Genomic DNA, 14940 nt, shown 5'->3' with positions numbered 1-14940 from the left:
TTTATTTTTTTTTTTTTACATATGTGGGAGTGAGAAACACGAGGCGGAGGGAGTAGAGGAGAAGGCTGTGCGCTCAGGCGGGAGCGCGCAAGGACTGCACATTGGTCGGATCCTGGAGTTGTGAGGATGGAGATCCGGCCGGACAGGTTTAAGGCCGTGGCAGCCAAGACTCTCGGGAAAATATACGGGTATGTAAAATCCCTCTGGGACATATTGCAACCGGAAAATGTTGAAACGCAGATATGGCTACAGCCGTGATTGCCCTTTCGTTGTTAAAAAGAAAAGTTCATTTCTTGGAATCAAATGAGGCCACTGAAGGGAAGACTTTACCTATAGTTGCTGAAACTATGAGTATTTATCTCCAGGGAAAAGCAAACTGCTCCTTTGAAGATCAAGTTGTCCAGGGATCTGGATTAGTGTGGGGTTGGATGACCCGGCGCAACATCTGTCTCTCTACAGGCTGCTGAATCTATCAGTGAAGAGACTGGCACGCAGAATTTATCACTGTTATATGCAATTAGAGTCATTAGATTAAAAAAAAAAAAAAAAGTTAAAAATACCTTCTCTCAGCCCACAAATTGAAACCTAAAATTAGTCTACCAAAGGATGTCTCGTAAACCGATAAGTGAAATGTACTCTTTTGCTTCTGAGGCACAAATAAACAGAATTAAGTTTCATTTTAGAGCTCGACTGCTCTATCAGTGTAAGATGAAGCCTTGGATCAATAACTAGATTCCTTTCTTCCAGGCTTTTTTTTTTTTTTTTTTTTTTTGCAGCGCTGTGTATCTGGAGCTTCGTGCCTGAGCAGTCAAGCAATGTGTTTCAGTTTTTATACCATACACATGATATGTTTGATAGCGCGGTCTGTTCCAACCTCACTGAGTGTGACTGTGTGTTTGGTGCGAGACAAGGCCTGGGACGTTCCTCGCTGTGGCCTGTTATTCTGTCCCAAGCTCAGGACGACTTGCATTGACCCTCACTCTCGCCAAGGCTCCAACTTTTTCCAAAACAACAAATGTCTTTCGGAGTGCGGGTAAGCAAGCCTGTGATTATTCCAGACGCGCAAGCCACCTGCGCAGACGATTTCCGCGTGACTTTCTGAGAACTCCCGCAGATCTAGTCCTACCTGAGGGGAAAAAAAAAAATGCGTGAGGTAGTCGGGAGTCTGGCCAGGGATTCATATCTGAAAGCAACAAGGTATTGCTGGACTCCCCTTCCTCTCTCTCGGGATTTGATGCAGCGTCTAAACACTTAAATCCTCTCCAGAAATAGCCTCTCCTGGTCCAAGCTGTCGGCCCACGTAAATCCCTGCGGGCCGTACACCTTGACTGCCCCCTCTCTCTCTCTCTCTCTCGCTCACCCTAAGTAGCCAGATAGCTCATCTCACAGCCAGGATTAGGCCACGACAGAAAGCCCGCAGCTGCCTATACGATTTCATTTCCGCGGAGCGCACGTGCTCCCAGGTGCTCCCGTGGTGCCCAGTTGCCGGCGCGCGCCGGCCCGTTCCCCTGCGCGTCCGCTTCACGGCACGCGACCTACGGCGAGCTGCCTCTTATCTATGTGTTTTATTGAAGGGATGGGAGCTGTCCCTCTGTATCTATCCTCAGTCAGCCATTACCCAGTCCTCAGTGATTTCAGTCTCGGGTCACAGCTGCCAGTTGTCACCTGCAGCTGTGAGTCAAGGCGACAACAGAAACATGATTTCATTGGTGTACAACCAACTGACAGTCTCCCGTTATTCCTCCATTACATTAATATCAAATAGTATCTCCTCTCTGCTTATCAGGCATCTTATTCCCGAATTCCTCGCCTAAACGAGCTGATGGCATGTGAGTAAACTATTACAGCAAAATATTCAACTTTTATTTTATTTTATTGAGTGTGTGAGTGCTTGCCCACATTTTGTGTTACTAGATTGAGTTCAGTAGCTTCTGCTTACCACTGTCACGAAGAGCCTTTCAACCTTTCAAACAATCTGCATTAGTTATTTGACTCTCACTTGATTCCAAGCTGTGGACTCAACTCTGAACCAAGCTGCTGAACTGCCCTGACATTTGTCCTTGTATGAATTAAGGGATTAATCCGAGAGAGAACTCACTGAATACTCACTGAGCAGAACAGGTCATGTGAATTCAGCTTTCTCAACATGTCATCGAGATTCAAAACCAAGCATTTTTCTTCCTGAGTTGAATTGCTTCACAGAGGCCCCCGGACCTTTTCCTCGTGGTGTGACAAGCACAACGAGGAAAAGGTCAGGTAGCTTGTAAGGATTACAACGGATTTTCCTTAATTTAGGGTCAGTCATGAAAAGTCACTGCTGCATATTTAGTATATTTAGTGGTCTAAAAAAAAAGAAAGAAAGAAAAGAAGCGAAAAACAAGCTATAAACAATATTTCAGAGACAGAAAACTCCAGGTGGACATCCTGTGAACACTGGGAAATAAGTTGGTGTTGAAGAAGAAGGGAAATGTCGTGAATTGTGTGTGAGACTATGCGTGAGTCAGGGGAGCTGACGGTCAAAGGCAGGGTTAGAGATAAAGAGGAGACGGGAGGAATGAAGAGAGAGGCCCGCCCAGACAAAAATAGTCCAAGAGAGCCAGAGATATTAATAATTCAAGACGGAGAATCATTAATACTTGATCAGTGTCCAAGACTGTTAGATCCCCCATTTACAGTAACTAATAAAGCATGTATGTTGTATTACTGCGTCGCTGTTATTTCCCAGTCGGCTTACTGTTGGAGTTTTTTTAGCTGACTACTCTGAACAGGTTTATCGGCAGGAACACAAAGTCTGTCTCTTGAGTCTTTTTGTCACTCGATATGTTGGTTTACCCACGTCATTTTATGTCGTTACTGGAAGACCGTTTTCCAAAACTAGAGAGCTGCGATAATGGTTGTATAAAGTTTTCTACTGCAGGCTTTGGTCATCAGCTGCCGCTCTTTTCCTGGTATTTCAGAAATGTCATTGTCCTGGTGACTCGGTAGAGCTATAACATTCTGGTTAGGGATTTGTTCCCGCACAACTTACCGGTGAAATCCATCATTTTGAATCAATTGGTAAGGTGGGCCTCAGTGTATGTATGAAGGGTGTATAAAGGCTTGTGTCACAAGTTAAACATGCTCTTAATGCTATCGATCATTTAAGCACAAGACACACTTTCTGTCAAATCAAGGAATTCTGATGTGCGTGTTGACCCTCTGGTCTACAGGGGTTTAAATCTGCTTAAAGGGTCTTTGTCAGATGTCCCCATCTCTCCTGATATTTCCTGTCTGTTACAGTACACAGTACAAGGTGATGCAGTTCTGATATGTTAGTCTGTGTGTCTAACAACACTAAAGATCAGATTTGAATCTTTTCGTTTGTGTGCTGTTTGCTTTACAGTGAGTGTGCAGTTTCAAAACCTCATTCACACCTTCAATTAATGCAAGAAGAAGCCACCCACATACACCAATAATGTTATCTGTCACTTCCTACTTCTATTTCTTTGGCATGTGCATTATCATTATTATTATTACTGGCTGTGACTAGTAGGGATAACATCTTCTAATTTGTGTGTGTGTGTGTTTTTTTTTCACCGGGGAACTGATAAATGTTTTTCAGATTCCATATATCTATACGATGTAAATCTTACAGCAGTTTGACATCAAGTATCCAGGCTATACTTGCTCTGCCGGGTAGAGATTTTCATTCCAACCATGATGGATGTTCACAGTGGCCAGTGTGGGAGTACTGTTATTAATGAGATGCCCTGGTGGCTCAGTCAGCTAAGAATCATAATATACTTAAATGTGGTTGTATCCCATGTTTTCCATCCCACTTCATCTCTGTCTGCCTTGTATAACCAGCTGTCAAATAAGGTAGTCTATGAAATACACCCCCTTCCCCCAAAGCTTTATTCATGCTATGTGCTGTTGCCTGCTGTATTTTGGCGAAAATCGGCAGGACTGAGTTGACTGATATGTTTTGCTTAAAAACAACCAGCTCTCATGTACTGTATGTATTTCTCGATAGTGGTAATAAATTCTGTTTACCAGATAAAAGCAATAGGGATAGGAATAGCAATAGCACTCCATCGGCTGGACCTGCAGTTCTCGAGTCTGATCTGAAAACTCGGCATTGCACATGTCATGTTTAATAGATTATCCGCTGCAGTTAGATGCATATTTGATGCCTGTTAGACTGGAGGCTTGCAGAGGTCATTGTTTCTTAGGGTTTCTCAGCAAGCCATATGAACACAGGTTACCGACAGGAGCAGAGAAAGATTAATTAACCTTGTTTGGAGGGAGAAGAGGAGCATGGATGCACCAGGATTGGACAAGTTTCTGTAAACTGTTGTCTTTTACTCACACTGAATTCCTCACTGTTGGCCAGTTAGGTCAGGAGATGCATGTCTGCAAAAAAAAAAAAAAAAAAAACCCCAATATATGAACACCTTGGGAAGACAAGACAAGTAAAAGTTACGTTAGCAAGCTCCAGTGGAAGTAGGCTGACAGACAGCTGTGCTGACTGTCTCTTGTTAAGATGCTGGAGTTACCAGTCAAAGTGACAGCGAGATAGATTGTCTGAACATCTAGATCCACTCACTTTTATCAAGCCAAGCTGTCAGTCTTCAAGCCCTTCCAGAGGAGGATCTATTTTCACTATGGCAACCAGAGTTTGGAAAGCCTGGGGCATATTGCTGACTGAATGCTCTTAAAGAAAATTCACAATATAGAAGATGGAGTAAACTAAATGTTAAGGTTTTTCTTTTTAAGGGATCAATAATTGTTAGATTTGTTCTGTTTTTTCTTATCATTTGACAGGAAGCCTTTATTGTGAACCGCAAACCATCTAGAAAGGTAAAGGGTTGCTATGCAGTGTTGCTAAGAGGTTTTTCCACTGATTGGTAACCCAGACAACCACATCACACCATCAAAAGCTGACAGAAGAGAAATACAAAGATTTAGGCTAAATGTGAATTTAACAACTGAAATCCACTACTTGAAAAATCCGAATCACAAGGACTTTTTTGTATTCATTCATGTATATGATACAGAAACACATGACAGACTACGGTCCAAACAACATACTAATGGGGACTATAGTTAACATAACATTTTTCATTTCCTCACTTTGGGGGTTTTCCAAACTTTGCTTTACAGAGCTCTTGAGAAGAAGCAGGAAAATGGTGAGACCATCGAGCTGTCTGCGGAGGGCCGGCCGGAGCTGGCGGAGGAAAAGGAGATGCCCGTGGTGGATTGCACATGCTTCGGCCTGCCCAGGCGCTACATCATTGCCATCCTCTCCGGTATTGGCTTCTGTATCTCCTTTGGAATCCGATGTAACTTGGGCGTGGCCATCGTCAGCATGGTCAACAGCCACACCATCTACAGAGACAACAAGGAGGTCATAGTGGTGAGTGGCGGTGGTCTGTTAATAAAAGGAAATCTTAATTCTACAGCATGTGGCGATATTTTACACAAATATGCTTCCAACACTGTTGACAGAAGGTCCTCTCCTGTTTCAAAACAACATCCATGAAGGAATGTTTCTTCAAGTTTGCATTGTTAAACCTTTATTATGTTACAAATCTTCTCATAAAGCTTGTCAGTCAGTGTCACGGTTTGACATAGCTTAGTGGTGTGAAGGAATATTGGTGATGGGTCAAGGTGTTTATGTCAGTGGTCAACCATATGCCCTTGGAGCACCATGAATCAGTCACTTCCTTTCTCTTACTTTGATTGAATCACATTCAAGTTCATGTGCAATTTTATCATTTAATCGTCTTCCTGTCTGTCCCAACAGAAAGCTCAATTTGACTGGGATCCAGAAACAGTCGGAATGATCCATGGCTCATTCTTCTGGGGATACATAGTAACCCAAATTCCAGGAGGGTTCATTTGTCAAAAGTTTGCAGCAAATAGGTCTGTCATTCCATCTTAATGTATGCATGGGGTAATAGCACATTCCTCTATACATTCTTAATGTCTCCTCCTTTCTCTATCCTACCCTCTTCCAGAGTGTTTGGCTTTGCTATAGTGGCCACATCTTGCCTGAATATGCTTATCCCCACGGCAGCCCGGATGCACTTTGGTTGTGTTATCATTGTCAGGGTGTTTCAAGGACTTGTGGAGGTGCTTGAGACTTTTCTATAGCTTAAACACTTTTAATGGGCAACACAGAAAGATTTACATTTTATTTAGAACATTCATCACAGTGTAATTTCTTCATTATTCTAACAGGGGGTTTCGTATCCTGCCTGTCATGGTATTTGGGCGAAATGGGCACCACCTCTTGAAAGAAGTCGCCTGGCCACAACAGCCTTTTGTGGTGAGTCCTTTATAACTGTCAATGTTTCTCTGTCTTTGAATGATGCATGTTTGATTATTCACTTTGAGACACCTTTTGCTGCTAGTTTAATATACCCACAATATTTCTGTCTTTCCTAGGCTCCTATGCTGGTGCTGTGATCGCCATGCCGTTAGCTGGAATCTTAGTCCAGTACTCCGGATGGTCATCGGTCTTCTATGTCTATGGTAAGCGGCCCTTGACCCTTAGGCTGACAGTGAACAAAATCAAAAATCTGGCTTTTACACTTATCTTGCTTTGCAAACCCCTTCAAACTGAAATGTAAACTGAGTATTTATTTTAGTATGTTTTGAAAAGTTGAACTAGGACTTTCATACCAAACTATAACTTGGGAAATTACACATTGTCTTCCCAGTAAAATACAAGAGAGTCCTACAGTAATCAGTTGGTTTGTGCCAACTGTAAATACATCGAAATGCTGTTTTCAGTGGTCCTGTAGCTACACCCATCACTGTCCGCAGCATATAGCACAGTAGGTGTTGGCACGTACTGAAACTGAAAGGACAAAAAGACTGCAAAAGGCCAGCGCCATAAATATGAGTAACAAACAAACTAACCAAAAAGCCACAGCTACAGTCAGTGTCTCCTTTGCTGCTTGTTCTTTTTGACCTTTCTTCCAGGTTTGACACAATATTCTTTTTCTTTTCCCTGCCTGTTTGCCCCCCCCCCAGGAAGTTTTGGGGTCATGTGGTACTGCTTCTGGATCCTGGTGTCGTATGAAAGTCCAGCAGCCCATCCCACCATCACTGATGAGGAGAGGAAATATATTGAGGAAAGCATTGGCGAGACGGCCCAATATACAGTAACGGTCAGTACACCAACTACATTTCCTCTTGTACCGTATGATTCAGAAACTGTATCACATCAATTTGGCGGAAGGTAACAGTACTGATGTGGCCTGCCCTGTCATTTACATTTCCAGAAGAGGTTGCAATATCACTATGGTTGTTCCTTTTTTTGTATTATGCAAAAGGTTAAGATAAGAACAAGATAACAAGTAGAATTAAATAAAGTAGTGTACAGATGGTAAAAAAGTAAGGCAACGTATGACTAACAAGGAAGTTAGCCTGGGTGGACTTCAATAGGGTGTCAAATTTCATGTGTTCATTCTGAGATACCAATAATTGATACTAATACTATCAAAATAAAAGCACTACTGATAGATTTAGAAACTTCTTATCAGTGATAACCTCTTCTCATTTTTGTCTGCATTCATGCATTGAAGCAAAACTAATCAGATTACCCCAACCACCTTCCTATTAACCAAAATGTTCTGGTGATGCTTGTTTGTTTTAAATGTAAACCTCAAATACAAAAAAAGAGATCAGAGGTTACAATAACATAGCATCACGTTTTTCTGTGTTATAGAAATTCAACACACCATGGCGGGCCTTCTTCACGTCCATGCCAGTGTATGCCATCATCGTGGCCAATTTCTGCAGAAGCTGGACTTTCTACTTGCTTCTCATCAGCCAGCCCGCATACTTTGAGGAAGTGTTTGGGTTCGAGATTAGCAAGGTAACAGATATCAGATATGGGCAGTGGAGTAAGGGTGTTGTAGTGTTAGTGTGTTAGTTTCCATAGGCACAATAACACGATACTGCACTTTCACAGCTATGGATAGTCTACTTTCAATGTTTACTGCAGTGGAAATCCCCAGAAGTCTCTAATCAGTTGCATAAAAAGTTTTGTCTTTCTCTTCTAGGTGGGCATGCTTTCCGCACTTCCCCATCTAGTTATGACCATCATTGTGCCCATTGGTGGCCAGCTTGCCGACTATCTGCGCTCCAACCATATCATGACCACCACTAATGTCAGGAAACTTATGAACTGTGGAGGTAAGAAAAAACTGAAATCAACAGACAGCAAAATTACACTTGCAGAAACGAAACATTGTGGCCGTGGTATGCAAGGGATGACTTGCTGTCTTATTTCCCCAAATTCAAACCAGCAGTCAAATTAGTACATACTTAAAATCTGACATAAAACAGCAATCTTACTGCCTTTTCTGGATGTGACTTGGAATTTTTCTAAGTGTCCCCTTTTAGTAAGAAGGCTCAGTCATGAACCTAAAGAATTGGCATAGTAATTCTCTTGCTCATTATTATCTTAACTCAAGTATTTGTAGAGCTGTGGTGAGAAAGAATTTGCTGCAAAAAGCAAATGATGACTCACTATGAGGCAGAAGCTCTGCCTCTGTCGGCTATTTTTGAACTTCAATGGCAAAGTGAAATGTAGAAGCGTACAGTGTACACCACACTTTGTTGGTAGCTGTCTCTCAATTGAACCAGTTTTAGGACACTGCTCAGTCAACAGCATTTTATGAAAAGGGAGAAGAGAAAAGGCATGAATAAAAATGGTCTTCAGTTGACTTAAAGAAGCATCTTCCATTGAGAATGTTTTTTTTTTTCCCCCATGCATACATTAAACTCATTCTTTGTTGGTTTCCATCAGGTTTTGGGATGGAGGCAACTCTGCTGCTAGTGGTGGGCTTCTCTCATACAAAAGGTGTTGCCATTACATTCCTGGTCCTGGCTGTGGGTTTCTCTGGCTTTGCCATTTCAGGTGAAATCATAACTTAAGTCCATTTTTTTTTTTTTTTTTTTTTCAAATTTTTCTATTATGGAGTAGTCCTACAATATATTCCTTAAAACCTTACACCACAGCTATTAATAGACTTTGGAGGTCGAGTGCTATCTATTTTAATCATGAATAACGTAAATGATTCTGATAATATTTATTCTTTCTCACAAGGTTTCAATGTCAACCATCTGGACATTGCACCCCGATATGCTAGTATCCTCATGGGTATCTCCAACGGTGTGGGCACTTTGTCTGGTATGGTTTGCCCACTTATAGTTGGTGCCATGACGAAGCACAAGGTGAGAACTGATTCTAAATATCTACGATTCTCTTACTCCAAAAAATGTGCATTTGTATGGACAGTCATCATCAGCTGTAATTAAATTGTAGAGAGTAGCATGGTATGTATGATACTGTATACTGACACGATACACTCTAAAACAGCTGCATTTTCTGTTTTTATTATCTAATTTGGTGTTGTACTTTTGTGACTGAGTGTGGTAATAGAAATGATTTCAGTTATCTGAAACAACAGCAGAAGTGTCACTTCCTCATAAAGACGTCTTTTTAATTTCATCATTTTGCATTTATATACAGGGTGGAAACTATCACCTTAGAGGGACAAAATAAAATTCTTTTTTCTATAAGTAGTTCAATAGATCTGAAGTATCCAGAGAATATGTTTATAACTTTACAATATCTAAATATCTAAAAACTTTTTTCATGCTTATAACCATTCGTTCTCTTTGTTTCTTCCCACCCTCCTTTGATAGACACGGGAGGAGTGGCAGGGTGTGTTTCTTATTGCCTCAATTGTTCATTACGGAGGTGTTATTTTCTATGGTTGGTATACTTCCCTCTAAATTGTTGACTCATTTCGTCTGCATTCAGTATGCAGAAATCTGTGTGTTGTTCATAATGCAATCAAACTAAAAATTCAGTTATACTTATTTTGTAGATTTGTTGTTAGCTCAGTTACAAGTCTGAATTTTTTTTGTCTCTGCTGCAGGACTTTTTGCATCTGGAGAGAAGCAAGCTTGGGCCGAGCCAGAGCAGCTGAGTGATGAGAAATGCGGGATCCTGGATGAGGATGAGCTTGCAAACGAGACAGAGGAGCTGTATCGCACGACTGGCGGAGCAGGCTACGGAGCCACGAATCAGGGAGCAGATCCCAACGGAGGCGGAGGCATGGGAGGAGGAGGCTGGGTTTCAGACTGGGACAAAACTGAGGAATATGTACAACCAGCCGGCACCAATAATTACCTTTATGGAGGAGAGGGGGACCGTGAGTTAACATAAAACCAGCAGATAATCTGCACATAGCCTTTAGTGAGGCAGAAACAGTACATCATCAGTGTGAAGTTTCACCTGATGGCATGGAGACCTTTAAAAGTGCGGATTTAAAATGGAAAGTGGGAAGGGACAATTTTCAGCAAGTCTGACTACATTAATGTAACGGAACTGAACTCAAAGAGACTGCACAGCGGAGCTGAAGGCATTAGTAAATGTAGAATGCGTGTTTGTGTGTGGTTGCAATTGTGTACCCTCTGTGACAGACAATCTAAGTAAAAGTGTTTTAGGACCCGTCAACCTCCCTATAATATTTGTTGGAGAAGGGCTGTTTTTAGGCCTGGTGTGGCTTTCTTTGGTGTTTATTCACTGTAATAATTGTAGAAATTTCAATATTAATTGATAGGATTTGGATTTCATTAGTATGCCTCTCATTTATATTTGAATCATTCCAGATTACAAATCTTTAGGCGCACATTGGTCACAAGCTTATTTCTGATGTTTGGTGAAAACCTACTGAGTTTTTTTGAACTGGTTTTAAAAAAGTTTAATTAATAGTTATAGAGTTTCTGCAACCCTTAGCAGCGTATGCACCTCCACTGACATTAAAGTTATGACCTTAATGTGCACACTTTTAAGAAAAAGCATCTTACTTGTGCCAATACAACAAAACTATTTTGCTCTGTAGTATTGGCTTACTTATTCACTGAGAAAGTAACTGATCACCTGCAAATATTACAGTTTTCTGTTAAGTCTAAATATCCCATACTGGCATTTTTAGATGCAGCATTTTGATTTCCTTGTGCAAAAATGTTTTATGTACTAGGCCTCTAACCTGTCTGCCTGCTGAGAAACTGGGGAATAAAAAATGCCACATATAGGACGACAAGGAATGTAATTATCCAGGGTAATACTAATCCTATATTAAATTAGTCTCCAAGTTTGGAGCCGCTTTTATTTCTATCAGGTCTCTTGGAGACTGTTTATTTCATAATTCAACATCTGAATTTTGTTCAGTATGCTTTACATGTAATATATGCTTCATTAATGTTATTCCATTATGTTACTGTTGTGTTCAGGTAATTCATGCTCTAAGTGTTGACATTATCTCTTTCAGGTAAGGCACTCTGCTGTCACTGTATTAATAACCTAAGAGCCCCCACACATGCCAGTCTCTACTCTCTTTCCCAGTGGCAAAGCAGGGAGCCGAGGCTGTTTTCTGGTTCTAGTTAATGTAGCATACATTAAAATTAATGTGCAAATAAAAAGGAACTGTCAGTCTTGTAAAGCCATAGCATACAGTAGATCTCACTCAATCTCGCTAGAAGGTGGAATTCTCCTTTGCTTTATTTTATAGTGCAGCAAGCTGAAGATATGTTAAATGATCAGTAACCTAAAGACCAATTAAGCATAAAAGGCTGATAATGGACAACAAAACAACAACATTTCACTGTACATGAGCAATTTGTTTTATGTTTTGTTAGTAGATGTTGTAATGTATCTAGCTAGCCCCAAAGTTAAGGTTTAACATCCCTGTGTTAGGTCATGGGATGGCTGATACTGTTTCATTGATTGGAGTTCACTGATAGTTTAAATATTAAACGTCAGGGTTTTTACTGTTTTTGTCATTTTTCATTACTTTATTGTTTAATGTTTCGTTCTTGATTACAAATTAAAACTGTAAATGTAAAAATCGTGTACATGTGGAATATTGTATAATAAAACCTAGAGGTTGATAATTCCTGTACAATAACAATAGATATTCTTTAAAACGTATGCATATGTCTTACTCCCATTTTTATGTTTAAATATTTGATAGTAGGTGGTGCATGAACTACCCTGCTGTTACAGTTTTAAAAATTACATTACCTGATTTGCCTTATTCGAACCAACTTTCCTCTGCTTCATCATGATTCATCACACAAACGATGTAGGACAGACAGCATATCAATCAGCGTATCGATCCCCAAGCTAAAGTATAAGAGAATGGAAATTGAGAACAATTGATTTTTGATAGCACCAGAACAAGGGGCTGACCAGTTCTCCTCACCCAGTAGGAAGCAGTGAGGCTCAGGGATTCACCCTCACTGTCTTGCTCTGTCCTCTGAAATCAATGGGATTATCCTGCATCCATCTGTTAGTAGGAGAACAAGTGAGAGAGGGAAGAAGAAAGCTAATCATTGCTGATATCTAATAATGCTGCAGTAAAATGTGCCTTGCAATTTGTTTGTACCAGCATCATGTTGCAAGATGTACACACACACAGGACAAAGAGAGGGACAGAGGACAGCAGGAAGAAAGGAAAGGAGAGCAGTAGTTCTATAATAAATCTAATATCTGGCAGTCAGTATCAACTGTTGCTGGAATGCAGTATTGTTTATGGCCACAGATGCACTAAAATATTTTCTAAATCCTGCATTAAAAATGTATTTCCCTGACCCTTTTTAGTATAGTTAAACAATTATTATGTTGTTGTTTTTATATATGTATTATCCACTATATGTGTAAATTACTTTTCGGGTGTGGCTAATAAAGCATTCCTTCTATTTTTCAGTAACATAATACACTTGCTTATCAAGCCATTGAACAGTTAGGTTGTAATTTGTCACCACCTGCTAGGAATGTGTTTTCTCCGTGGCCATAAAACTTTGAGCCATCCCAGCCTTCCCAATGCCTTTTCAAATTTAACTTCCATAACATATATTGTCCGCAACAGATACATCTAGATAGTGTGCATGAAGTGGACATTGGGTATATACAACTGCCACTGAACTACTAGAAAAAGGCCATCTACAAAGTTTATGTGTATGGCTTTCAGAACCATAACCACGTTATTCCACACTACTAGTATAAGGGTGGTGAGCAGATTGCTTTAACTTTTGAAACTGCTGCCCTCACTGAGAAGTGTGGAAGTATACAGTGATTGAAATCAACAATTATGTTGAAAGAGTTTTTTTTTCTGTTAAACTAGGTTTGCCCGGTCTTGTTTTTGGAAAGACCTCTTTGCTGGTTTAAACAGAATTTGTCTCTGGCTTGGTCTGTTCTCCCAGTGGTTGCTGACTTGACTTTATTCTACTTTTCTAAAAAAGTGACTTATACATTTTGTCAACCTTTCTGACCATTGTTTTCTCCACAACCACTTTAAAGATATAATGTGTGATGGCCCTGAAACTAAGTCATTGGCACTGGTTGGATGTTGCATTCATTGTAGAGAAGTTCATCACATCTGGACTTAAATGTTGTGATTTAAGTGGTTGTACTAAACAAAACAAAAAGCAACTAAATTATATCAGAATAGCTTTATTTGAGCACCAAAACACAACAGCCTCCATTTTAAGGGAAGGTCAGCATTTGCACTACAAATTAACTACAAGTTAATATCTTAATCTTTAGCATAAACAGTGTGATATAAAGTACTTTTACATTCTGATGCAAAAGAAGAATCTTATAATAAGCAATGTTGCATAATTTCTTAGTTGTACAAAATGATGTATCATGCAAAATGTTGGTAAAGCAAATACTTTTCAAAACACAAAAATCAGAAAAAAGCTAAATACATTTTGAAAATGATTAAGTAACAGCTACAAATGTTAGTTGCTGCACTGCACATATGAGCCCTTCTTTATTGGTTTTTTTTTGGTAATTTTGCTCATAACCTGACTTCTGTCATTATGTCAAAACTTTTCTCCCTGTATATCACATGATTAATGTAGGAACCTCACTTCAGGCTTCCATCTGTCTCTACTATCTAAAATATTTTTTACAAATCTCTGTGCTTTTCCTTACAGTCTGATACAGATTTGCCTGTAGAGCTATATTCCATCATCCAGAGTCAAGTTACTTAAATTTCCCATACAGCACTAACATTTACTTTATGTTCAACTTTTGTCTAATCATAGAATGTGAACTTCAGGACTGAGACGTAGACAGCATCTGGCTTTGCTGGCTTAGAGAAACGTGATTTTTCTTAAGTATAAAAGCTATTGAGACCTATCTCTCCTTCCATGGCTCATTAATTGGCTGCTCTACCTTTACCTACTTCTTTTCCTTCACTATCTCATATAATTTGTCTTTCTCCTTTTCTCCCTACACTATCATATCCTCCCTCTCCTCATTCTGTGCCCTCCGTTCCCAGGTTGTGGTACTCCCCCTCTTTCATTCCCTCTTTCTTCAGTGCTGGGTATCCTTCCTCTCCTCCTGCTGCCCCCTCCGTTCCCAGGCTTTGGTACTCCCCCTCTTGCATTCCCTCTTTCTTCAGTGCTTGGTATCCTTCCTCTCCTTCTGCTACCCCCTCCGTTCCCAGGCTGTGGTACACCCCCTCTTTCATTCCCTCTTTCTGCAGTGCTTCGTATTCACCCTTCTTCTTCTCTCCGCCTGGTGCTCCTGGGTGAAGGGTGTCGTACTCGTCCCCCCCTTGGACACCCTGTGCCATCTGCAGCGTCTCATATTTTTCACCACCTGCAGCTCGTAAATTCATTGGCATATCCTCGTAAATTGGGCCTAAAAGAAAAAGAGGTGATATGTGACTCATTGTGTGAGCAGTGGCCTTCAGTGTATGCACAAAATCTGGAAAACACGACCTAGTCACTCACTTGTAGTATTTCTCTTATAAAATTTATAGAAAACTGCTAAACCTATCATCAGAAGCAGCATGAGGACCACCACCACCACGCCAATGGTAACGAATGGTTCTCCGCCAGCATCTGAAAGTCAGATAA

General features: G+C 40.5%; 2 protein-coding genes across 2 annotated transcripts; one reads left to right on the top strand and one right to left on the bottom strand.

Annotated features, from left to right (window-relative positions):
• The first annotated feature begins 126 nt into the window (after window positions 1–126).
• LOC120794091 (vesicular glutamate transporter 1-like) lies at window positions 127–11935 on the top strand. Its single transcript, XM_040134744.1, has 13 exons — window positions 127–188; window positions 5143–5395; window positions 5786–5904; window positions 6000–6114; window positions 6223–6310; window positions 6430–6516; window positions 7021–7157; window positions 7718–7867; window positions 8055–8187; window positions 8804–8914; window positions 9104–9231; window positions 9706–9775; window positions 9942–11935. The coding sequence occupies exons 1-13, from the start codon at window positions 127–129 to the stop codon at window positions 10229–10231; spliced, it is 1743 nt and encodes a 580-aa protein (XP_039990678.1). The 3' UTR covers window positions 10232–11935.
• A 1591-nt stretch (window positions 11936–13526) lies between these two features.
• Window positions 13527–14934, bottom strand: LOC120794412 (spidroin-1-like). Its single transcript, XM_040135484.1, has 2 exons — window positions 14815–14934; window positions 13527–14722 (listed from the first exon to the last, which is right to left on the bottom strand). The coding sequence occupies exons 1-2, from the start codon at window positions 14873–14875 to the stop codon at window positions 14334–14336; spliced, it is 450 nt and encodes a 149-aa protein (XP_039991418.1). The 5' UTR covers window positions 14876–14934; the 3' UTR covers window positions 13527–14333.
• Between the last annotated feature and the right edge of the window lie 6 nt (window positions 14935–14940).

The sequence above is a fragment of the Xiphias gladius genome, chromosome 9, assembly GCF_016859285.1.
Source record: "Xiphias gladius isolate SHS-SW01 ecotype Sanya breed wild chromosome 9, ASM1685928v1, whole genome shotgun sequence".
In the NCBI taxonomy this organism is placed as follows: Eukaryota; Metazoa; Chordata; class Actinopteri; order Istiophoriformes; family Xiphiidae; genus Xiphias; species Xiphias gladius.
The sequence above is the reverse complement of the archived record's forward strand: the minus strand, read 5'-3'. Positions and strand labels throughout refer to the sequence as shown.

Excerpts from the sequence above, each read along its gene's own strand:
- LOC120794091 (XM_040134744.1), top strand. The coding sequence starts at position 127 with ATGGAGATCCGGCCGGACAGGTTTAAGGCCGTGGCAGCCAAGACTCTC. Across the intron at positions 5,396-5,785 it reads ACAACAAGGAGGTCATAGTG|AAAGCTCAATTTGACTGGGA; the intron begins GTGAGTGGCGGT and ends CTGTCCCAACAG. Across the intron at positions 9,776-9,941 it reads CGGAGGTGTTATTTTCTATG|GACTTTTTGCATCTGGAGAG; the intron begins GTTGGTATACTT and ends TCTCTGCTGCAG.
- LOC120794412 (XM_040135484.1), bottom strand. The coding sequence starts at position 14,875 with ATGCTGCTTCTGATGATAGGTTTAGCAGTTTTCTATAAATTTTATAAG. Across the intron at positions 14,723-14,814 it reads TTATAAGAGAAATACTACAA|GCCCAATTTACGAGGATATG; the intron begins GTGAGTGACTAG and ends TTTTTCTTTTAG.